Genomic DNA, 24,523 nt, shown 5'->3' on the forward strand with positions numbered 1-24,523 from the left:
AATAACCTCTTTAATGCTTTATTTACCAGTAGGGCCTTCCAACGGACATGAGGGCTCCACTCCGATTAGAAGAGAGGAGGTTCCGTCTAAATATTCGGAAAGGATTTTTTTTTTTTTTTACAGTGAGAGCTGTAAAGCTGTAGAATTCCCTCCCCGAATCAGTCGTGCTGGCTGATACATTATATAGCTTCAAGAAGGGACTGGGAGGATTTTTAGCAAGTGAGGGAATACAGGGTTACTGACTATAGCCCTTAGTACAAGCTGATCCAGGAAAATTTAGAAAATTAGAGAGATTTCAGGGTTTCATGCCTTACTCTGGTTCAACTAGCAGTTAGGCAGTTTATATATAGGCATTAAGGTTAAACTTTATAGATGTGTCTTTTTTTCAACCTTACTTACTATGTACACCCTGTTGTATAATATAAGGATAGGGGAGCTCCATGACCATATAAAGGTACAAGGCTAAAGGCCAAGTGCTTTTATAAAGATCATAGAATTTCAAAGTGACTTCCTCATAATATAATAATATCCTCATATTTTACAACGGGGGGGGGGGGGGTGACTTTATTTATTACAATATACAAGTTTCAATTAGTCATGAGACAAACATTACATCACTAAGCATCATTTATAAGGATATAATTTACAGGAAATTTATGGCTTTTGTGTATTACATATAGAACATTACCCCACCTGACAGACGTAGGGAAGGAAAAAGATGTTGAACAGTATGAAAGGCAATGTAAAAAGCTGCACAGAAAGAGAAACAAGTGTGCTCTGGCCCTGACAGTTAGCGGATCCTTGTGGTGAATTTTGCTGGAATTGGTTGGTACAAACCAGTATTGGAACAATGAAGTAGATTCCAGAGAGATACCCAGACAGGTGAAAAACAAGCCCAAAATAACATTGGAGCAGCTCAGGGACAAAATGGTGATGATCTGGCAAAGGCCGCATATTGATTCCAATCCAACGAACACCTAGAGAAATCTGCGCTCCGGCAATGTAATGGGGCAGTTGACATTTAGACATTCATATACAAATTTAAAGTGCCTTCATTATCATCTTAGGGTGACAGGGCATTTTGTCACCCATGCAAAATCTCCCATGCAGGACACCAAAAATACCTTTGCTTTGTGTTCTGATCTGTCTGGTAATTCAGATAGGTTTCTGTACCAGGTTTAATATGCAAAATTAAAAAAAACAACTTGCTGGAATGAACATGTAGGGCACCGCTGAGCTAAAGTTGAAGACAATAAAGTGACGGCGGAGGCACGGACATATGTTAGGGTTTAATGACTGATTTAGGCAGGATGACAAAGTCCTCGAAGGAAGAATTAGTGTAAAACACTTTCAGAAGGCACTGAAGCTTCCCCTTGTGCTTCAATGTGCTCATTATCAATGATTTTCCTTTAAAACAGCACCTTGAATATTTAAATTGGACTAGGCCAGGTATGTCTGACCCGTGGCCTGGAACTCCCAGCATCCTCTGACAGCGATTCAAAATCTGTCAGGCACTTCTTGTTGGGGGGGGAGTGAGAGCATAGCACTCATTCATTGCAGGGCTTATGGCTGCTTCATTTACTTGGTTAAAAAAAAAACAAAAAAAAACATTATTAGCTATACAATAATTAGTGTCCAACTGCCAACCATTCCTAAGGATATTAAAGCTCAGAATAGGGAGGAGTGTGCACAAACACACATAAAATTAAATAAAACAAGGGAACAACCTCTTTCCCAGTTATTCCTGCAAGTGTTCCAAGTCACAAAGAAACACCAAAGGGAAAATGATGATATCTGTGCCGGCAAAGAAGCGCTCTGTAATGACTGCTGATGTAATGGAAATGCCTTTGGATTCTATGATAGCATGAACAGTTCATCTGCCCACTTGTTAGCAGGTCTGGACGCTATCCAACACTGTGGCAAACATACAATACTAGAGAGAAAAGGATGTGCCGGAGGAGCTTATATTCTGGGCATCGCATACTGACACGGAACAGTGCCAGCAGGACGCCATTTTTAAACAGAGCCATAGTTTTTAGCTCCGAGTTCTCACTAGGATGATGAACTTGCCATTTCCTCTGTCTGTGGGGGGCTTTCTTCTGTAACTTGACAGTCCCCATTGTGCTGTGAATTCCCTTGATCGCTGTCGCTGAGGACTTCCTTCATGTTATTCCGTTCATCTTTACTGTGATGCTTTTCCTGGCAAGCAGAATAATTCAATTAAAAAGGGGACAACTAACAAGCATACGGTAAAACCTATATTTTTTATTAATCAGGAGTTGCTTCCTGCTTCAGTATGGTTTAATCAGCAGGGGGCGCTACAGTAACACATTTATCATGTAAGCGATGTGTACAAAATGCTAAATCATGGGACAAAAATATTCAATGTAAATCAAAAAAGCGTTCAGGGAATCTCCTAATCAACATCAACGCCTACATTATACTCAAAGTTAACTTTAAGGTGACCTCCCCTTTAAGGTACATCATGGGCAGGTGTAAGAGCGCCAACGCATACTCACAGATAGCTTAGTGTTGTAATGATCAGCTGCTTCCTTTCTCTCTTGGACTTTACTGCGTTTCTGGGAACCCGAGTGCTCCCTTTCATGTCTGTTGCCATTGTGGTCCCGTTCTTTTCCTTTTTTTTTTTCTTTCCTATTTTTGCTAAAAATAAAAAAAAAGGATATTGATAATAAAACTTAAAATACACAATTTTAGCACGTGTGTACTTTCACAAGATCATGGGGCAGTACAGGAGGGAACTGTTAGGCCTGCAAGGTGCCTGTGCAGTCTATAGTCGGATTCTCTGGGGTTAAATGGATGCATATTGGTTATAATTAGCAGAGCTGTGCATTTATTTTCAGGATTCCTGGCTGCTAGAAGATGGAGCAAAGCCCATGTTTAACCCAATGTGATGTAAGATTTATACATTTTTGTTGAACTGAGAATTATCAGCCCAGAACCTTTAACATCCTACCTCCTAGGAGATGGAGATCTAGAAGATCTCTTTAATGTTTTGGAAGTTCTTGGTGATTTTGAAAGACTCCTGCTTCTCCTTTTGCGCTTTTCTCTGAGAAAAAAAAACTTGATTTTAATATTTTTATAAGGCATACCCCCCTGGGGCAGAGAATGGGGCAATGATACACATAGTAGCATAATATTGTCTGCTGACACTGGCCACATACCTGCTGGCACTCTGAGACCTTCTAATGGAAGAGCTGCTCTTGGAAGGACTTCTGGACCTTTTCTCTTTCCTTTTTTTATCATATTTGTCTTTCTGTTTCTCTTTTTCCCGGCCTTTGCTCTTGTACTCCTTCTCCTTCTTTCTGTCCCTGCGGAAGGATTGAACAGCAATATAAAACAGCCACACAAAACCTTTCAGCTCAGCCAGTGCTATGGTATCTAGCTGCTGCTTAATTGGATAAATAAAACTTTAGGTACAGCAAAAGTAACCAAAAGCTAAGGAAGCAGCGGGTGTGCATATATTATTATACTTTATTAGTATAGTAATGACATATTCAACAGTGCTTTACAGAGATTATAATGCAAAGACTGTAGTGCAGTTGCTGTATGTCTCCACATGACAGAGACATCTCACAAATCTGTAAGAAAGGCTTATAGGTGGCAAAGCCTACAAGAAGTCTGGAGTCAGGGCTGGAGAACCGATAGCTCCAGTGCTCGGAGGCAGCTCATACTGGTAAAATTCACAAGTATTTTTTGCATCAGTGGGGGACCCTGCAGGGCATTTTCACCTACTTTCTCACTGAAATTTTACAGGTAACTGGCAATGGCTAAACTCACCCCCAAGTATTTATACATGATAATCATTCATCATAAAAGATATATTGAGGCCTATATGCTACCAACACTGCTTTGAAAATAATTCAATAATGCCAACATCCTCCTACTCGAGACACTTAAGGTGCCCATACACTATAAGATCCAAGCGATTGGATTAAAACGGCGGGCATAGGTGCGAACGGTTTAGGGACCGGATCATCAAGCCGATGCGGTCCCCAATGCGTTGCACCAAAAAGTTTAAAGAGTAAGTTCTGGCAAACTTAAAATACCTGGAGCGTGAGCGGCTTTTTGACTTGCGACGATCTTTAGACTTAGAACGCTTCTTATGTGGGCTTTTTGACCTGCGACGCTCTTTGTGCCTGGAACGGGATCTGTTACGTGAGTGGCTTCTGTAATTGGAAACAAGGAAACTTCCAGTAAGTAACTCACATGTACCTTGTGGTTACAGTACCATGTTTGCCATAGCCCTGTGGTGTAACAAAACTAAATGCCAGCAGCCACACAAAACACAACATGTCATGACATTGCAGGATCATCAGAGCCAGAGAAAAATAAACGGGGAACTACTGGGGCATTTTCAGAGGCACAAATATGCAAAAGGGTTGTGATCAGCATTGGCTAGTAGAAGCTCAAAACAAGGAGTAGAATTTTGAGTTAAATTCTAAAGCTTAACAAAGTGCTGCTATTCTTCCAAAACTTCCACTTGTCTGTCTTTAATTTATCAGATAAAAGCTGGGAAGCTGGTGACACCGTGAGGCAGATATCTTAATTGCTAAATTCATTAACCGCATAAAAAAGAAAATCACATAACACTAATCCCCCTACCAGATAACCCTAACTAACCCCCAACCAAAAATTTCTCTGTCTAAAATTTAAACTCGTCTCTCATACCTTTACCAGGCAGATTTCAATGATTTTCTCACCTGTTCTTTGAACGTGACCTTTTCCTTCTGGAACGTGACTTGGAGCGGGACCGCGAACGAGTTTTTGAGTGCTCCTGTTTAATCTTCTCCACTGGCTTTCCTGTCTCTGAATATAAATGTATATCAGCATACACTAAACATGTAAAGGAGCACTGAGCTCGTATGGGCGGAAGCACACAATCTATTCCGAAAGGGAAGATTAGAATTAACCGCCAGAAATAACATAACTACATATTCTATTGGGAGATTTACACATTGAGTGTGCAATGAGATGCCTTCATATAATCCATGTATAAATGTCCACATTATCTTATATACTGTAGGATACATCATCTTTATATGTATTACTGTATATTTATGCTAGATTTAGAAAGATGCCAGCTTTAAACATTATGGGTAAGAAGCCAAGTACCTGGTTCGATTGCAGCTGAAATAAAGGACTGTGCTTCTCTTACTCGCTTCATCACTTCCTCCAGTTCTTTCGCTGCTGCTTGAGGAGTCATCTCAGGGGGCTTCACAATCGCATTGTTTGAGTGATTTATTCTGTATGAAGAGAGTGTTCATTTTAGCACAGCATGGAAAGTAAACAGCCTGGATACCAAAAAGCTGCCAAAAGGCTCCCCCCCGTTAGCTTCTTTGAAAGTGTCGATTTTTGGTTGGTTGGTATTTGTCCAAATAGATTGTGCGGATTTCTAATAGGCAAGGTGCTTAATCCATTTGGGTGATAACTATATTATTAGGCAAATATAATCATGGCCTTTTTTTATTAATGTACTTGGTCACTGGCTACAGGCAAGTGCAGCCAAACTGCCCACTGATCTACCCATGCAGTTGCAAGCTCAAACAGGCATATATGTACTAAGCTTTAGTGACTATTGTTGCAGTTTTCTGCATTGCACTTTATTATTCAATTTACATTTTTTATGGAGATAACACCTTTATGGCACATCTCTTTTGCATACACAAAAGGCAAATGTAAATGTTATTAATCCAATTACACTCACAATTCAGCTTAGTATAATATGGGTGCAAATCAACTGGCAAACAGATACATTCATTTTAAGTACAAATATGCACACTGGCCATCTCCCATAACTTTAATCAAATTTTATAAAAATGATTTCCTTTTCCTCTGTAATAATAAAACAGAAACTTGTACTTGATCTAATATAGAATCAATCCTTTCTTTATTTAATGTTTAAATTATTTTTTAGTAGTCTTAAGGCATGAAGATACGCTTTATGAAAAGATTCCTTAGCCGGAATTTAAATGCTAAACAGTGGTGATTTCTGAGCTTTGACTAACCTAGATTTGGCAGCCTTGGTTTTATAGGGATGACTTGCACAGACACTGCATTTTGTTTACTCTTTCAGTCGATATCCCTGTTTGCAAACTATAATAAGTTAGATATATCATTCTAGAAAAATTGTAGCCACGCGACAGATATTTGTATTAGACTGATAGATGCCTGAACATAGACAGCAGCCGGACAGTCAAAGAATACACAAAGCAATGAACACTCAGAACAAATCACTGTGTAACTTACTTGAGTGGCCGATCGCCAAACATAACTCCATTGAAGGTAAGAGCTCGCGTCACAGAGTTCTGATCAGAAAACTCTACGAAAGCGAATCGCGTGGGTTGGGTCTCATCTCCAGCCATCCGAACAAACCGAACATCCCCGACTTGTTTAAAAAACTCGAGCAGCTGCTCTGCCGTTGTAGTCTGGAACAGTCAAAATATTAATCAATGAAATGAAAACATAATTAAATACAGGGCCACTTTAATTCATCACCGAGAAGTTCTATGACCATATAAAATATACAATACACTAGTTTCAGTAAGTCAAGTGGCAGTAATTACATCACTAAGCACTGTTTATAAGGATATGATTTACAGGATTGGCATAGCTCTTGTGTATAATAAAACTATAAGAGTAGCAATTCCTGAGCACTTGATTCCTGGGCACTTAAATTAGTTATTTGCTTAATGGAGGGATCTTTCATTTGAAAGCTACATTGGAAGTTACATAGTTGAGGTTGCAGGCTCCTTCTCATTTCAATGTCTAGAGTTGGGTATGCCTAGTATGAGTAAGTATGGCTTTCAACAAGGCCCCCTGTAACCACGTGTGTATGTCATAAACAGTACTGTGTGTGTCCATGGCTGCACTGCATGACTAGATTAAACCATTTATATCAACTGCTGCACCACCAGTTAAACATAGCGTGGAAGAGGGTTAAAATCCTCTCATTTTGTGACCTTATTTTTTAGTCTAGTTGGCTGCTAACGGATGCAACCTTGTTTTAGTGAGACAGATGCTAAACACTGCTGAACAGATCCATAACGTATGCCAGAAAATACCTGGGAATTAAGGTTTCCAACGTAAATTGTCCTCCTAATTTCATCAACTTTCGTAGGGTCCACATTGCCCATGAGAGGGGGCTGCGGAAGATCAGCAACTGCTGGTATGGCTGGTGTGAGAGCCGGCAGAACAGGGGCTAAAGTTGTTATAACAGGTTCCAGCGGCGTGGGTAAGTTTACTCCCAGTGAGGTAAGTGGAACACTCAGCTAACAACAACAATGAAAAAATAGTCAGATCAACAAAGATTTAGCAGTGATTTGCTTTCAAATCAATGAAAATAACTTAAAGGACTGAAAGAATGGGCATTGATTAAGCTACTGGCACAAAATGCAATCATACTGAATGTATTCTCCTCAAAATGCCTGCAAGAGAATTCTTTTTACCCAACACATTTGATTTACAATATCATTATATCATCATCCCTTATAAATGCAGGCTGTTGCCCTAGAAACACTGCAGAACTGAGAGTACAGACACAGTGGGAATAGATTATATGTATATATAACACATTACAATATGGTATCTTGCAGGCTTGTACCCTGCATTCAGCCCGCAGTACTAGAGGACAGGCAGATTGGGGATGATTTTCTGGAAGAGGCAAATATTCATTATTGCAATATATAGGTTCCTTACCAATGGTACTTCAACTTTCTCTCTTCTCAGCACCTAAAAAGTTATACTGATTAATACTCTGGCACACAAACATCGACAGTTTTAAGCAACAGAACCTTACAGAATACAAAAAACAAACAAGTCAGTATATGGGGAAAAACTGTGTCATAAATCTACAGTGATAATGTTATAGTAGGGCTTCTAGGTACAAGAAAGTCACTTAAGTTGTGGGTTACCTTACTGTAAGGCAAATGGCACACCAGGATGTTTCTGTGCCAGTGTAGTAGAAACAAAGGTGGAGAAATAGCCAATGCAAGCTGATCCGCTTCCTCGCTTTAAGTAAACAATCAGCTGTTTCTCCAATTCTAATTCTAGAAACAGCCAGGCAGGCTATCAGCCTTACAGTCTAAATATACAGTGTACTCTAGAAGTAAAATGAAATCTGACTCACTGACACCTAGGGGCCCATTTACAAAACCGAGATTAAGTATTTATGAGATAAAATCGTATTTTTTCTAACTTATCAAACATTTCAGAATGTCCGCAAAAATTTAGTTAAAATTCTACGACTTTTTCATGGTTTTTGTTAAGTTCCACAAAAATGTCGTACTTTTCGCAAAGACTACGAACATTCGGCATTCGGCCAGGTTGGATCTATTGAGTGCCACTGAGACCTATAGAAGGCTTCCAAAATCATACATTGAAGGTTTCAAAGCCAGAAAGGCTTTCGTGCCGTATACAAACGTTCGGATCTGAAAATTTTGTGAATTTCAGAAGGCAATAGTCTGATATTTTCCTACGACCGATAAAAGCATTTTCGTGACATTTTAGAACATCAGAAATTATCGTGGTTACTCCAAATTTTTTTTTCATATCGTGATTTTAAGCCCAAAAAATTTGGCCCGCTAGTTCTCATTGAGCGCCTCATAGTTCTGGCCAATTAAACATTTTGGGACCAGTGAAAAGTGAACTTTTTTTTTTGTAGATCCAAACTGCAGATAGACCTCTAATCCCGAAAATTCCAGGTCTAGAGCATTCTGGTTAACAGGTCCCATACCTATACTTACAATAAGAAAAGGCTCCCCAACTGGCCCTAGTATTATTATTTATTATTATTAACATATATTTATAAAGCGCCAACATATTCCGCATCGCTGTACAATCAATGGGTTATATACATTGGACATACAGAGTAACGTATAAGGCAATCAATAACCGATACAAGAGGTGAAGAGAGCCCTGCCCAAAAGAGCTTACTAGTATTTTATTACCTACCGAAGCAAGGGAAGATGCAATAGGAGGGGTTGGAGTTGGTGCCGGAATGGGCAGCAGGCCAGCCCCAGGAAGCAAGCTTGACAATGATGGAGCAGGAGCCAGAAGAGAAAGCGCCTTAGTTTCTTCAGGGATTTTACCTGCAAAAGGGCAAATATTAAAAGTTAAAAGTCGGGAGTGTAAGTTAATAGATGTTTAGTTTTTCCCTGGAACTAATAAAGCCATAAAACAAAATGCCACTAGCAGATCCCTAGTACAAAAAGAATAAAAACTTATTTTTTTTTCTCTCCCATCCTAACTTATTACCCTACTCTTGTGGAAAAAACAAAACAAAAAAACTAAATTAAAAAAGTGATCAAAACTCCATATATTTATCTCATTATTGGAAAATTACTTTTAAAACTGAATAGACAATTATTTAACACTTTGAGCTATGGGTCACCTGTACAGGACACTTAAGGTTCATGAACCAAACGATATCAAGCATGGAGGCTTTTCCCAGGGCGGTGTTTTCACGCTGATCGAAAGTTGTGTTACACAAGACAACCGTTCGTGTTGGCTGCATCACTAATAGCACACAGAACATCAGATACAGAAAAGAAGAACATTTTTTAAAGTTCAATCCCCAGAAATTTCAAATTTCCAAATTTGATATAAAAAAAACAAACAAACAAAAAAAAAAAAAAAGAGAAACCAAAGTAAATAAAATTAGGAGAAAAAAAGGAAAATGAAGAAGAGGGAGACAACGTGCTGCTTAATTTCCCATGTCTGAGACGTCACACTTGCTTTAGTATTCCTTTGGGTCACTCGACTGCAAGCTATAGTCATTACAAGCCAAGGATGGAGAGTTTCGTACAAAACTAAGCTGAGAGAATTATGCCTGTACAGAAGATTCACTAACATCATGCATGGCAGAGAGATAAGAACGGGGCAGATCTCCTCACACACCTTCTTATGAGGAAAGGATATTTCTCACAAAGCAACTTAGTCACAGAACTGATCCAAAACAGACGTGTTCTGGGCAGAACAAGGCTTATTCACCCTAAATGCCAACTCCGGGGATCCCTTGACATACAGCAATTCCAGCAAAAGGTTTCCTAATGCATTCAACTATTGGAATGGTACTTAGTGAGGTAGCTCTGCATAATATCCCAAGTACCAACAAAGTCCACATATGCAACGAACAACAATCTTGCATATTTCAGGCAATACAATTGTATATGGGGGCCACTAGATTGATTGCTATAAAGCAATGCCTGGAATTCCTACTTAATTCCATACGTTAAAGCATAAAGATTATGTGTGTATAATATATATATATATATATATATATATTCTGGCATATCAGTCTAAATAAGAGAGAAAAGATACAGACCATGAAGCAAACTCTGCTCTACTCCCTCTATACAACCATTTGACTCTATATGCCCTATCTGCAGTGTTAATAACACAATTATTATTCTAATAAGAATAATAGATGGCATGCATATGTAGTTTTATCAAGCAGACAAAAGGCCAGACCCTGAAAAAGCAGAAACCCAGAATAAAGAGCTCTGTCTGAGATAATGCTGTTACACAGCACACTGACATCGAAAGGGACAGAAATTTCTCCCCTTACCAACCAGCAGCCCCATCACCTACAGATCTTGTCTCTCAGTACCAATGGTGCCTCACACTGTGTGATAAACTGCAGCCTCACACCAACAGCCCAAACTGGAAACAACGTTACACTATGTAGAACTGGCAAAAAGCAGACATGCCATAAAGTACTAATAACTATTTGCAGTTATTTAATATGCTCAGCTTAAGTGCACAATACCAGATATCTGTATTTCGAAAGAAAAACATTAATAAAGCAAGAATTCTGTAAAAGTTCTTCAAAATATATTTAAACATTTTACTATTGTGTTCTCCATGTTTTGCAGAAATTATCTGAAAGGAACAGAGTATGTATATGTCAGGACAACTAAACCCTAATTTATTGAGGTTGGTGCCAATTTATTAGGCACCAGGCGCAGGTACTTTCAATCAGTGCACCACAAAGCTCCTCTTCAGCATCCACTGTACTTGTACTTACATACACTGCTGGGTAAACAGTTTATAGGAAACACAGTTTTCTTAGGGCAAAGACACACAGAGCTACTTAGCAGCAGCTACTTGTCACAGCTACTAAATTTCAGAAAATCCCCTGCCACAGACGATACGGAGAATTGCCTCTGCTAAAACACACGTAGAGGCAATTATCAGTAGCTGATCAGCATTGGTTATTTTAGTACCTGGGACAAGTAGCTGCTACTAGTAGCTCTGTGTGTCTTCACCCTTAATTGTGCGACCTAAAGTCAAGTGATTTTGAGGTTTCTGATTTGGTTTGACAAGACACTTGGATTCTGCCAAATCTCTAGTTTGCAAATTCCACCATCAATGAATCATGGTTTTGTTGCCCTTTGAAGAAAAAAAGTGAAAATTAAAGGGCAAGTATACCCCCTTTCTTCAGCACGAGTTCAATGAATAGGGCTTGTCCTTAACATAGTTTTTGCCTATTTTTTATTCAGGAAAATTTGTCTTAAACTAAACAGGCTAATTGAAGTTCCCCCATAATTGGTCCTTGTGAAGTAGATCTTTAGATTCCCAATACACAGATTATCAGCCCTGCCTAAAGGTGGCCATACACGTGGCGATCTGACGATGTTTCGTACGACCATCGGTCGCACGAAACATCATAAGATCCGCCACACACCATTCAGGGCTGAATCGGCAGGTAAGGAGGTAGAAACAATAGGATTTCTACCTCCTTCTGCCGATTCAGCTCTGAAGGGAGAATTTTGGTCAGGCGCCTTCTATGGCGCCCGATCAAAATTTTCAAACTGGTCCGATCGGCGAGTCGTCCGATATCAGCAGCTTCCTGCGATATCGGTCGACTCGCCGACATGCCATACACGCACCGATTATCGTACGAAACGAGGTTTCGTACGATAATATTGGTGCGTGTATGGCCACCTTTAGGGCCTTCTGCTTATCTGTGCACTGATCTAATTATCTACCTCCCAGGGAACACATTGAAGTAGTGACTATGAAGATTTTCATTCATCCAGGTCATGGTATATCTAGTATAAATAAATCTAAAGCAACTGGACTGAAGAAGCTGCTCGGATGAGTAGTGAAACATCTTCAATGATTACTTAACAAGTCCAGTTGTTTTAGATTCATTTATACTAGATACATTGGAGTACCTTTCCCTGTTTAGCTAAATAAAAAGTATGTGAAGTATGTGTAGCACAAGCCTATTCACTGAACTGATGTTGAACAAGGGGGTGTACTGCTCCTTTAATAAGACTTTACCCAACAAGTCTGTACTAAATATAAGTTTCAATTACTCATAATCTGGACACATGGTCGGTATAAAGCAGTTGTTCCATAAAATAGTTCTACCCTTTCCACGTATTAAAAGGAACCCTTCATGTATTTAATTTCTCGGTGTCAGCTCCCCTATCTTTGGAGGAGTCTTTGCCAGCTTGAGTGCAAGAACCACAAAGCAGGAGAAAGCCATAACAGAGGTGTGTACAGTCTGATAAAGGCACACTAGCAGTGCAGGATTAGCACAAATGAAAGCAATACCCAGCAACCCCTGGTGCCTTTAAAGGTCCAGTACAAGGCCCTAAGATATATGCAGATCCAAAAAGCAATGCACTGATTTATAATAGTAAGAGAGAAAGCAATAAGAGATAATGTACTTACAGTGAGCAATGCCAGGCATAGGTATCATATATAGGCATATATAGTAATTTTATCAGTGTAAGGAGACAAAGCTGTTAAACATTACCACATTCATACAGGGAGTATTACAGTTTGTAGCTAGGTTTAATAGGATTGCTGAAGGTTATATAGATTTGTTAGCTGGGTGTGCTTTAATGGATGAATGTGACCGGAGAGTTAAGGTGGCCATACACGTAGTGATCCGATCTTTTCCGAAAAGATCGTTCCCACCCTGAATCGTCAGATATGGAGGTAGAAACAATAAAAATTCTACATCCACCTGGCGATTCAGCCCTGAACGTAGTTTTTGCTCGGGCGCCATCAAAATCTTTTAACCTGGCTGATCGATGAGTCGACCGATATCCGCAGCCTTCTGAGATATCAGTCCCCTCTTCGAGCCGCCATACACGCACTGAATATCGTACGAAACGATAAGGAACTAAGGAACACTGACTTTAAAAAAATGAAGTCTCTGAAAATCTGTTATTTTAGTGACCCCTGACAATTACTGAAAATTACAGTCTAAAGGGTAAATAATCCAAACTGAAAACCAGTTGAAAAGCTTCTAAGGACAGTCCAACATATAAAAATACTAAACATAAAATAATACATTTTTTAAGAATAATAGAATATAAAATAGTACATGTTAATTTAATGGCCAAACTTTCACTTTGCATACTTATCCCCTATTGTACATGTGAGGAATAATGTGCCTCCTATTATAACCAATGGCATCACTAAGAACTTTTTTTAAACATACATTTACATACATTTTAGAGGATATTCATGTGTATTCTTGTGTATTCTAATAATAAAAAATACAAAATTTACAAACATTACAGGCAATAAACAGTAAATATAATATTGAATACAATTTGTAACCTATATACGTAAAACTACATTTAGGACGATGGCACTGGGCAATTTCAGCATTTTATGAAAACGTCACAACAGTGTCCCATGCCGACACGTGTGCTTGATTCTCAGTGAAAGAGGATTTCAGGTACGGGGTCTTCTGACAAACTTTTATGGGAAAATGTGCTGGGCAAAACACTCCAGATCCCCAAAGCCTGCCATTGCCCATAGCATATAATAATGTAAGGCGTGGGGTGTATTTGCTGAAATAAAAAAAAAGCTCTTGTGATAACACTTATGTGGCTTGAAGTAGGCGTGGTTTAAAAAGGGAGTGGTCAAAACTGACCATTCTCAGCCCTCCATCACGCAGGCCAGAATAATTCTGGCCCTCTGTACCACAGAAGTTGGACAGCACTGCCATAAATAATCTAAGCTCAATTAGTGACAAATCAAAAATTAGTTTCAAAGACATCTAACAACAAAACTGAAAAGGTTCTGCTTAAAGTACATATTAGCCCAAGTATATGTTTATTGTAAGGATTTATCTGTGTGAACATAGTCAAACAATTACAGGTGAACACATTTCTGCAAGATAAATGTAAATTGCCTTGACATAGAAAGATTTAAAGTGGCTGTTCACCTTTGAGTTACCTTTAAGTATGATTTGCAATTCTTCATTTTTTTATAATTTTTTTAAATTTAATTTTTTTTTAATTATTTCACTTTTTGTTCAGCAGCTCTCCAGTATGGAATTTTAGCAGCTATCTGGTTGCTAGGGTTTATATTACCGTAGCAAATAGGGAGTGGTATGAATTTATAGGGGAGGACCTGAATAGAAAAATCAGGTACAGGTATGGAACCTATTATCCAGAATGCTCGGGACCTGGGGTTTTACCCAATAGGATTGTTTTGCCTCCACTAAGGATTAATTATATCTTAGTTGGGATCAAGTACAAAGTACTGTTTTATTATTATAGAGAAAAAGGAAAACATTTTTAAACATAAGAATTATTTGTTTGTAACGGAGTCTATGGGAGATGACCTTTCCGTAATTCAGAACTTTCTGGATAACAGATCCAATTCCTGTAATAAAAACTAACAATAACAATAAAATTGTAGCCTCGCTGAACAACAGTGTTTGGCTGCTGGGGTTAGCGACCCCTATTTAAAGGTTGGAAAGAATCTGAAGGCACATAATTCAAAAATTATTTAAATAATAATGGAAACTAATTAAAAAGTTGTTTAGAATTGGCCATTCTATAACATATTAAACAATAACTTAAAGGTGAATCACCCCTTTAGTATAAATGTTTTTAAAATGAGAACCCAGCATATATTTCTTTGGTCTGTTATTCGTTTCTCCTATTTGGAGAAATGGTGGGTTGCTGGCAGTTACTAGCAACACAAGGTTCTCTATCAGTCTGTATTGCCCTGACATAGCCCTAGCGTGCCCATTATTTAGAGCATGTTGTAATAGCCCCCAAGAAATGACAAGCAAACCCATTCTTTTGACGTTACTGGCCATTGCATTACAATTCTAATAGCAAAATAGGCCCTACATTGTCACCAGTAAGAAGGGGTGGCACATCGTGCTGTCTCTGCCACAAGCCACAGTCCGTCAAAAGAAGCATCAAGTTGAGAGAAAATGACATAGAAGTAAATTAATCTTATTCACATTATTAGCACAGCTAACATGAACTAAAGCCTACCTTGTGTTAATCTAAAAGAGGGAGAGCAGGGACACTAGATTTAAATAAAAAAAAACACAAAGAAGCAAAATAAAATGTACAGGAAAATAAAAAACAAGAAAAGAAAAAGAAGAAAAAAAAAAAATAAAGAAACAAAAACAAAATAACAGAGACAGGACGTCCATCTTCGGCCACAGCCTCCGAGCTCATCCTCACATGAAGTTTTCCCTTTTCCCTTGACGGCAGGTTTAGTGGCATGGCAAACAGTGCCTTACTCAGGCAAGTGTAACAGGTCTGCCTTGGCCAGGCTAGTCATCTAATAATGCACATATATCACACAGAAAAAAACATACAAAACCAAATTGTTAAAATTCTGTCTACTGTGAAATGCAGACATAAAAAAAAAAAAAGAAAATGAAGGGCATAAATGTTGCTCAAGTTGGCTGATTTTATTTGAGTAAAGACACCACTCCCACTAGTCCCAGTACATCAAATGGATTTTACTATCACAGTATTTTTATCATGGGAAAGGAGGATGTAAGACAAACCAAGATTTTATACTTAAATAGACAGTAGAAGAGTCAGGATTATCTGATTTTAGGAAAATGGTTAAAATGTTTGTTGTGTGTTCTTCAATGTAATAAATGCATAACGGGCAGTTAGTATTCACTTTACTTTCATTGGAACAAGCATAGAAATGTAATTGGCACAAAAGGAAGGGAAAAAAAAGAAATGTACCCTAAGAGAAAACTATACCCAAGTCACTTTGCATTTTCAATTCCAGATTGTGGGACATTTGATTTTTCCTTTAACATTTTATTATTTTTCTATGGCTAGCAGCTTCTCTTAGCTTGTGCTGTGCCCATATACAACTGTGGCTAGTGTGTGGAACATACATACTTCGGAACTATTCTGTATCTATAGACAGCCATAACCTATGTACAAGAGTGGATCAGATGACTAGTAAATATCAGTGAAAGCCCCTTTTTATTTAAAAGCAGTTGAGTTATTATTCTGTATAACTGTTTAGGGTATGTCCCACCCAGCAGTAACACTGGCTTAGCCTACATAGATGAAATAATGACAAACCCGTGCAATGGGCCTACTAATAATATTTACATTAACTTATACTGCAAGTATCGTTAAATGACGCACATCCACCACCAAAATAAATATTTGTGTGCCCTTATATCTAAATCCTGATGGATTAAAAAAAAAAATAGAACTTGAAGGTTCTCACTACTAATTTGATGCTGTGTCTGTGTGTATTCATTGATAAGAGCATTGACCAACTTCCTTGTATAGGTTAAGCAGTAAACTCTTCAGTAATTCAAAATTTTAATTAGAAAATAAAAACCTTAGCAGTAAGACAAACAAACAAGTGAAGTACTTGCTTTTTAAAACTACTGGATGGACCTACGGACACTTGCACCATGCCTCAAAAGTTTGTACAAGCTTGAAGAACTACAATTGTGAAGCCAAGGTCCCCTACTGCCATTGCAACTTCACAGGTCCCAATGCTACAACTTCCTATGCAACAAACAAATCTAAGATGTTTGTCACCATGGGAAAGCAAGTGCTATCTATGGGGGTCCCAATCAGCACCCATTGCAAGCTAAAAGTCAGGTGAATACTGTACATTCAGCATCATCCAACAAGTTGTTGGATAGAGAGATACAAGTTTAAAATGTATGGCTTAACGTGTACATTGGGACCAGGGGTGGAAAGTCCAGCTTACAGCCTAGTTAGGTTGAAATAAGGGGAGAATGCCTATTTGGTATCCCACATGCCAAACTTGAAGGTAATTAAGTGAGCTATCCTCTGCAAACAATGGCTGAACATCTAAAACATCAATACTTTTGTGTATCTGTAACCCTGGTTTGAGCTAACTGAGCCCTGACCAAACACTGTACCACAGAGGGACTTGAACCAACACTTAAAAACCAGTGTCCTGATACACCAGGATGTGCAGGTCAATCAGTAAATATGTGCATTCATGCCTGGGACATATACAAATGGGAAAACTCTCCAGAGCTGTACATTTAAACACACCATTGGAATATCCACCATAGAATATCAGAGCCCTTTATCTAAGGGGCCTGGGGGGGGGCTATAGATTCAGCCTACTCAAGATCTCGTTGTATTTACAGACTCATGAACATATAATGGAAAAAACATAATGTCCTGCACAGACAAAGCCCTCTATCCATAATCATCCTTTGGCCCAAAAGCCTACAATTCTCTACTACGCTGAGACAGCTGGAGCTCAGCACACACCTAATTGCTAGTAGTATTTACTGGCATAAACTCTTACAAGCTAAGATGTTATTAGGGAATTTTAAAGCTGACTGACTTCCCTCCATTGTTATGAATAAATGCACCTATTTGTACCATAGGATATAAAAAGAAATATTCCAGTTTATTTAATTATAGCTTTTTCTTAAATCTAAGGGGGGAGAAAAGGCAAAATTCTTTAAAAACTTATAAGATGTCTGTTTACTTTTACCAAACCCAGTTATCAGTACTAATACATCAAATAATATACAAGAATGGATCTGCAATTAAATCAGTGTCTAGGAGAAGTCCAGTTAAGTGAGAAGCAGTAAAGCATATAGCCAATGTCTCCTCTTATATCAGTAAAAGACATGCAAAGCTACACAGGTCACTTCTCTGTTATCTTTCTAGGAGTTATCCCGTTATAAGCCTTATGTCTAAAGACACCTGCCTAGTTATTAAGGGATTTAGGGGCGTATTTCTTAACATTAGAGACAAACATCACCGGTGAAGTTGCCCATAGCAACCAAACAGATCTTTGCTTTTGTTTTCTAACTTGTAGGTTACCATTTAAACCTTATTGCTGATTGGTTGCTATGGGCAGCATTACTGGGGATGCTTGTCTCCAGTATTAATAAATACCCCCCCCCCCTTAGTGAATAAGAACATTGGCTGCATCAGTGCTCTGAGGTGTTGCTCCTCCGACAGGACCAATAGCCCAATGTGACTCACTGGTGGCAAAGATCTTGGTTTGGTGTGACCTCCCTTAATAAGCAAATCTCATAGTGTATCACCATCTTAAACAGAAATTATTTTTCAAAAAGATCGCCAAAAAGAGCAAGGGCTATGGGTAAGAGTGCGCACAGAGCTGCTGGTTATTACTCGGATACTGTTAGTGCAGTCCATAATGGTTTCAACTTGATATTCTCCAAGACACTATGGCAGCCCCATATGCATGTAAATGAGAGAAGCATTAATACAAGGAATTCCTGTGTTTGTTTTTATATTGTTTAAGTACTGAAAAGCCTTGCAATGTTTTGTATAAAGTTGTAAAATGTATTAATGGGGTACATGCTTCCCATTAGTAGCCCCCATTAGTAGCTACCATGCTCAGCAACTGTTGTATCTAGGGGTGACCGTAGTAAGTGTCCCATACAAAACCAAAAATGTGTAATATATCAGTAATATTATAAGAAGTATCTGACAGAGCTGAAAAAGGCTGGAAGGAAGAAAGGAAAAGAGAGAATGAGAGAAAGAGTGAGAGTGAAATTTCACACATATAAAAGAGACATCAAAATGTAGTTATGGACACTATTTTTGGCCTAAAAATTTGTATTTATAAATTTTGCTAGGAGTATAAGGAAACATCTGGCAGTGGCAGTTTAACCTATAGTGGAATAAGCTGGGTATTTATTAAGTTGTGGGTCCAGGTTTGGGTCAGCTACACCCAATTAGAGCTTTACACATCTTTACGTCAAATTAACCCCATTACACTAGCACTGGATTTTATACCAACAAGATAATAAAAACAGCAAAGCTTTTGCTTCTGTACAACAAAGGTCTAGTAAAACCAAACTTTAAAAGTACAATGGCACATAGGGTTTTGTGATGTATTCAGGAAGAAAACAGAGGTGGTCAAAAGGCCCCAACCACTTCTCCCTATTCCCTGTGTAATCTATAAGAGTAGTGCATGTGGGGGTGACAGAGGGACCTCTGCTAAAAGATGCTGAAGCTAGAATGTTAGTGGAGGTCCGGCTGCCACAGTTTCTTCTGCACTAAGCTGTGCATTTGCCATAGAATACTATGGGAAGCAGTTACAGATACTGTGGGGGTACTGTGATTGCAGCTTTTATACACCAGCATCATTTACTTGTTTGTTTAGCAGCACCAAATGTGAGCAAACCTTTCCTTCTTTTATAGCACAATATTTGGCATCTGCTAGGCAGACTGAAATGAGCCCCAGCTGACATTTATATACCAACACCTCCTCCTCAATAGTTAACTCAATGCATCTCACACAACTTCTTATTTACTTTGCAAAGTGCTTCCTGTGTGCAAACTGCTAAGTAAATTTCCCTTTAAGACATGCCAGCTTCTAAAGCGCCTGTTAGGTCTTAAGTCAAACAAGGTGTTTTACCCCCACAATACTCTCAGGGACATTGTATGTCATTAAAGGACAGGTCCCCTTAAGAAGCCTTGACCCGTTAAAGCAGTTGCTAACGCAGGTACACAGGCAAGTTTGTGTAAATGTGTGATGCATCGCCCTTGTATATGTACAGCAAGCAGATGCATGCCAATAAAAAGCAATGCAACAAAGACTTTTGAAAGACAAATATACATATATGTAAATGTAATAACTTCATGTCATGTGACATTTCCAGCAAATCAATAGGTGGAAACAGGGGTGGAAAAGAAGAATGGGATTCATGTAGCTTTATTCTGTGTATTAGGTTTGTACTCACTAAGGGTGAAGACACACTGGGCTACTAGTAGCAGCTACTTTTTCACGGCTACGCCAGCAAAATCCCTGCCATAGACAATACTGAAAATTGCCTCTGCTAAAACACACAGAGACAATTATCAGTAAATGATCAGCACTGTCTGTTTTAGTAGCCACGACAAAGTAGTTGCTACTAGTAGCTCTGTGTCTCTTCACCCCAAATGTAACAGAAGGGGGTGTCTGAAATCAAGGTAGGTGTATGCTGTATACTAGTTGCTTTCATTTGGATTTGATTGAAGTTATATGTGAGAATCATGACATCACCCGCTGGAAAGCACAAACAGAACAATGACATCACATAAAAGCATCACAAATACCAACCTTCTGCACAGGGCACAACTATCAGAGCTCTGTCAATAAAAACCGTGTTAGTTAGGTGCTGGGCCACGCCGACGCTCGAAGGCTCGCGATACTTAACATAACAAACTTTGGAGGAAAATGCAAGAGGAGCATTGCTGAAAAATAAGAGAGACACACAATTAGTCTGGGCATCACAGAAATAGTATTACATCTGATAAAGCACAAAAAGGCAATTTGACAAATGTTAAAGGGACCATGAAAATATTTTCCCATAAAGTAGATGTTTTAACTTTGAAGTTTTAATATTTTATGTTCTTTTATGATTATTGCACTTCCTCAACCTAAAAACATGTCTCTGACACAGCTATAGAACTTATGCTTTCTGCCTCAGACAAACAGCATATATAGCAGGCAAGGATCACATAGGCACATCTAGCTTAGGGGTTTTTGCAAATAGTCAGCAGAATATGAAGTTCACTTGCCATAAAAACTGATGCCACAGGTCTGATTATTAAATGCTGATGCAAAACGCACTGGTTTCCGAGCTGCCATGTAATGAGATTTTGAATTATTCTATATATACAGTATAATGTGAGAAGGCCCCTAAGCTCAGGTAAGTGACAGTAGCACAGAGTATGGGCAGGGAATCAGCAGAAAAGAAGATCGAGGCTACTGGGGGCATTTTTGAGGGCACAGACCTTCCCTGCTAAAGGGCTGTGGTTTCCTTGGGCTAGTAAAAAAAAAAAGTCCAAAATAAAACGTTTAACATTTTTAGCCTACTTCTTTGTTTCGCTTTAGTTCACATTTAAATCAGATTTAGTTGGTTGCCCAGGCAAAAATGAAAAACATGTTATGTTGAGGGAGCACACCAAACAATAAGACATATATTATCTGTGTAAGATCCATTATAATTTACAGTTAATGTGAGTCACTGAACGTAGCACATAATTACATCACTGTGCCATATGACAGTTACCATATATAGAATGCTGTCATTGACAGGAATACAGAAAAGAAAAAGAGGTCGCCATCTGGGATTAAAGAGAAAGGATTTAGCTTCAGCAGGGGAAAAACTGTAAGAGTAGGAGTTATGTAACTGCTAAGGGACAAGATCATAACATTTTTCGGATATGCAGTTACATAACACAGTTATGGCTAAACTTCATGGATACTCTTCAGGTGGGTTTCCACTGTAAAAACTGCCCTTGCCCTTTGCTTCAGTTACATGTGCCTGCCACTGCACACAGGGGTAAATTTTAGCCTGGACAAGAACATATTTGGGCCAAAATCCCCCCACTGTGCAAAGAGACGGGTATGATTGCTCACTGTCACTGCTCCAGGAGCTGAGAACCCACCACATCTGGTAATAATACCCTAAAAGGTTAATTCATGGAAAGCTAAATTTCTCCTTCTAGATTTTCCTTCCTCTGCATCCCTATATTGCACTGAATCCAGATTATTCAGCAGGCAGGTATTGCACTACAAAGGCAGACTTTTAAACAATTAAAAAGTCTCTTCTGCCTGCTATTAAGTGTGACACCCCCAGTGAGCCAGGACGCTACATAATAATGCTCCAATTTGGAACAAAGTGTGGCTAACCAAAACCATGGCAGCATGCAAGAGTCTGTAATCCTCAGGCACATATATATAGTAAGGCATCCAAAAGCCCTGGAACTGAAGGGAATGTACAACTGAAAACCATTAAGCCCAGGAAAATTTCATTTTTTCCCCAAGCTGTAATAAAATAATCCGCAGAAAGATACTGCAATCTTCTGCCCACACAGCCATGGCATGCATTATGCCCTACAGCTGTGGCAAGGTTAGAATGTATAGTCTTGGGCAGGGGTACCCAGAGTTTGTCACCCTGTGATCTACTCTTGCTATCTGGCCTCCATCGTGAGTCTACCAAAAACTTAAAGTGATCTACTGGTAGACCTTGATCTACATCCCGTGGGCACCCGTGGTCTTGGGTCTATAAAGCCCACCCATCCAGATGCACATGTTCATCCATTCACTGCTAACGCTATTCTGTTAAAGGAACAGTAACACCAAAAAATGAAAGTGTATAAAAGTAACTAAAATATAATGTGCTGCTGCCCTGCACTGGTAAAAGTTGTGTGTTTACTTCAGAAAGTCTACTATAATTTATATAAATAAGCTGCTATGTAGCCATGGGGGCAGCCATTCAAAGGAGAAAAGGCACATGCACCTAGCAGATAACAGATAAAACACTATTGTATTCTACAGAATGTATCTGTTATCTGCTATGTAACCTGTGCCTTTTCTCCTTTTTTCCAGCTTGAATGGCTGCCCCCGTGGCTACACAGCAGCTTATTATATAAATTATAGTAGTATTACTGTAGCAAACACACCAGTTTTACCAGTGCAGGGCAACAGTGCATTATATTTTTATTACTTTAAAGCTCTTTCATTTTTTGGTGTTACTGTTCCTTTAAACCCTGGAACATGCCTGCAACACTATGTGAGCTCCAAGGTGCCAGAATTGATCCAAAATCACTCATGCCAGTGTGAAATACCTTAAGCTGCTTGTACACAAGCGACCTTGCCAACTGAATGGATCTGGGCCTGAACTGGCCACCTATGTGACGGCCCAATCAGACTGATCCAATCATATCTACTAGGGCCAATGATCTAAACATTAACATACACCCAGACTCTAATAAGGATTAATTCTATCTTAGTAGGGATCAAGTAAAATGTGTTGTTTTATTATTACAGATAAAGAGGAATCATTTTAAAAACTTGTGTCAAGTGACAGTAGAGAACTCCGGACTTTAGAAGGGTGTCTGGATACTTTTGGCCATATAGTGCAGCTGAGGTTTAAATGACAAAAAAAAACCCCACATAAACACTTGCCACCTGGCTTTTATTTTACTGGCCCGGCTATATAAAAAGATGAGCAATGTAGCGAACAGATACTTCTTACACAGGCTTTTACTAACATGACAAAGAAAATATTTTTAATGGCTGTGTATCCATACTTAAAATTCTTAGAGTTGTCATTATACAAAATGGAATATTTTGTATCCAGTTACAGCTCTAAACATGTTTTGGATGAGAGGTTGTGCCATAGTGATTGGTATATGCAGCTTACAGGGCTGACTGTGCTCACTATTCAGACAAACGTTATCATAAGTACAATGAGTGGGCCCAAACAGCAATCACATGCACAGATACTAATATTCCGCCAGTGGCCTGAGCATTTCCATCCAGATGGCAGCCCCCAGCCCTCCTGTTGTTCGGCCATCTGACGGAAGGATAAACTGAAGCCTTTGATGGGCAATACTAATAACTGCCCCAGGCTCTGACCAATCTGCCTGCACGTGGAGTCCGGAGTTTGGTTCCACAAGGGTCAGTTTCCACCCACAGCCCAAAACCATACACACGGCTTCACTGGCTTCTGGTGAAAACTGCTCCAGTGGGGGCTGCGTTAGTGCCATAGGAGGATTAGAGTGCAAGCTCCAGTGGTGTAGGGGCTAATATGAATGATGTACAATCTCTGAGTACCATTCTACAGGGTAAGAAATACTAATACAATCACCAGCAGATGACAGAAAGCCTATGGCAATGTGACTGCACTAGCACATTCCAGCTGTGCAGATGAACTACAACTCCCTGGGCCGTAGCCATAATCAGCCAAATACAAACCTATACCTTATACTGGTGATTTAAACTGATATTATTATTATTATTATTATAACACCTGCAGCTATAAAGCTGGTAATGAAGCTGGACAGCAACTCCCAGCAACCCCTGCCAAACACTGCTCAGCGCTGCAGCACTCCGCTACTGAGAAGCCCACCCCCATCAATGTGTATGGCAGCCCCTGCACTCACTCAGGCGGATAGAGCCTCAGTTCTTCTATATCCCCCAGGAAGGAGAAGAGAGTCCGCATTTGATCGCTTGTAACAGCCGCAGAAAGGTTTGTAACCTGAATGACCGTGGTCTGCCCGGGGCTCATGGCGGCGGCGGTAAAGGCTGCAAAACTAGAGCGCAGCGAACAAGGATGCACTCCCGCTCCGGCGCAGCCACCACAAAGCACAGGCAGTGGCAAGTGCAGAGCGCCACCGGAAGCGGAAACGCTAACAGTCCCTCACTGTAGAGGAATCTATCACTGCCTTCCCAGTGTAGCCCTAGGAAAGTAAAAGTTAGTGGCGGTGCTGCT

General features: G+C 39.4%; 1 protein-coding gene across 1 annotated transcript; it reads right to left on the reverse strand.

The window, feature by feature from the left end:
* Positions 1-614: 614 nt before the first annotated feature.
* On the reverse strand, positions 615-24,523 carry srek1 (splicing regulatory glutamic acid/lysine-rich protein 1). Its single transcript, XM_002934189.5, has 13 exons — positions 24,195-24,523; positions 20,359-20,492; positions 8,971-9,107; positions 7,717-7,749; positions 7,083-7,289; positions 6,268-6,446; positions 5,134-5,264; positions 4,722-4,827; positions 4,068-4,187; positions 3,183-3,329; positions 2,975-3,067; positions 2,520-2,661; positions 615-2,199 (listed from the first exon to the last, which is right to left on the reverse strand). Exons 1-13 carry the CDS (start codon positions 24,317-24,319, stop codon positions 2,053-2,055), a joined length of 1,701 nt encoding a protein of 566 aa, XP_002934235.1. The 5' UTR covers positions 24,320-24,523; the 3' UTR covers positions 615-2,052.

Source organism: Xenopus tropicalis, chromosome 1, assembly GCF_000004195.4.
Source record: "Xenopus tropicalis strain Nigerian chromosome 1, UCB_Xtro_10.0, whole genome shotgun sequence".
Lineage (NCBI taxonomy): Eukaryota > Metazoa > Chordata > Amphibia > Anura > Pipidae > Xenopus > Xenopus tropicalis.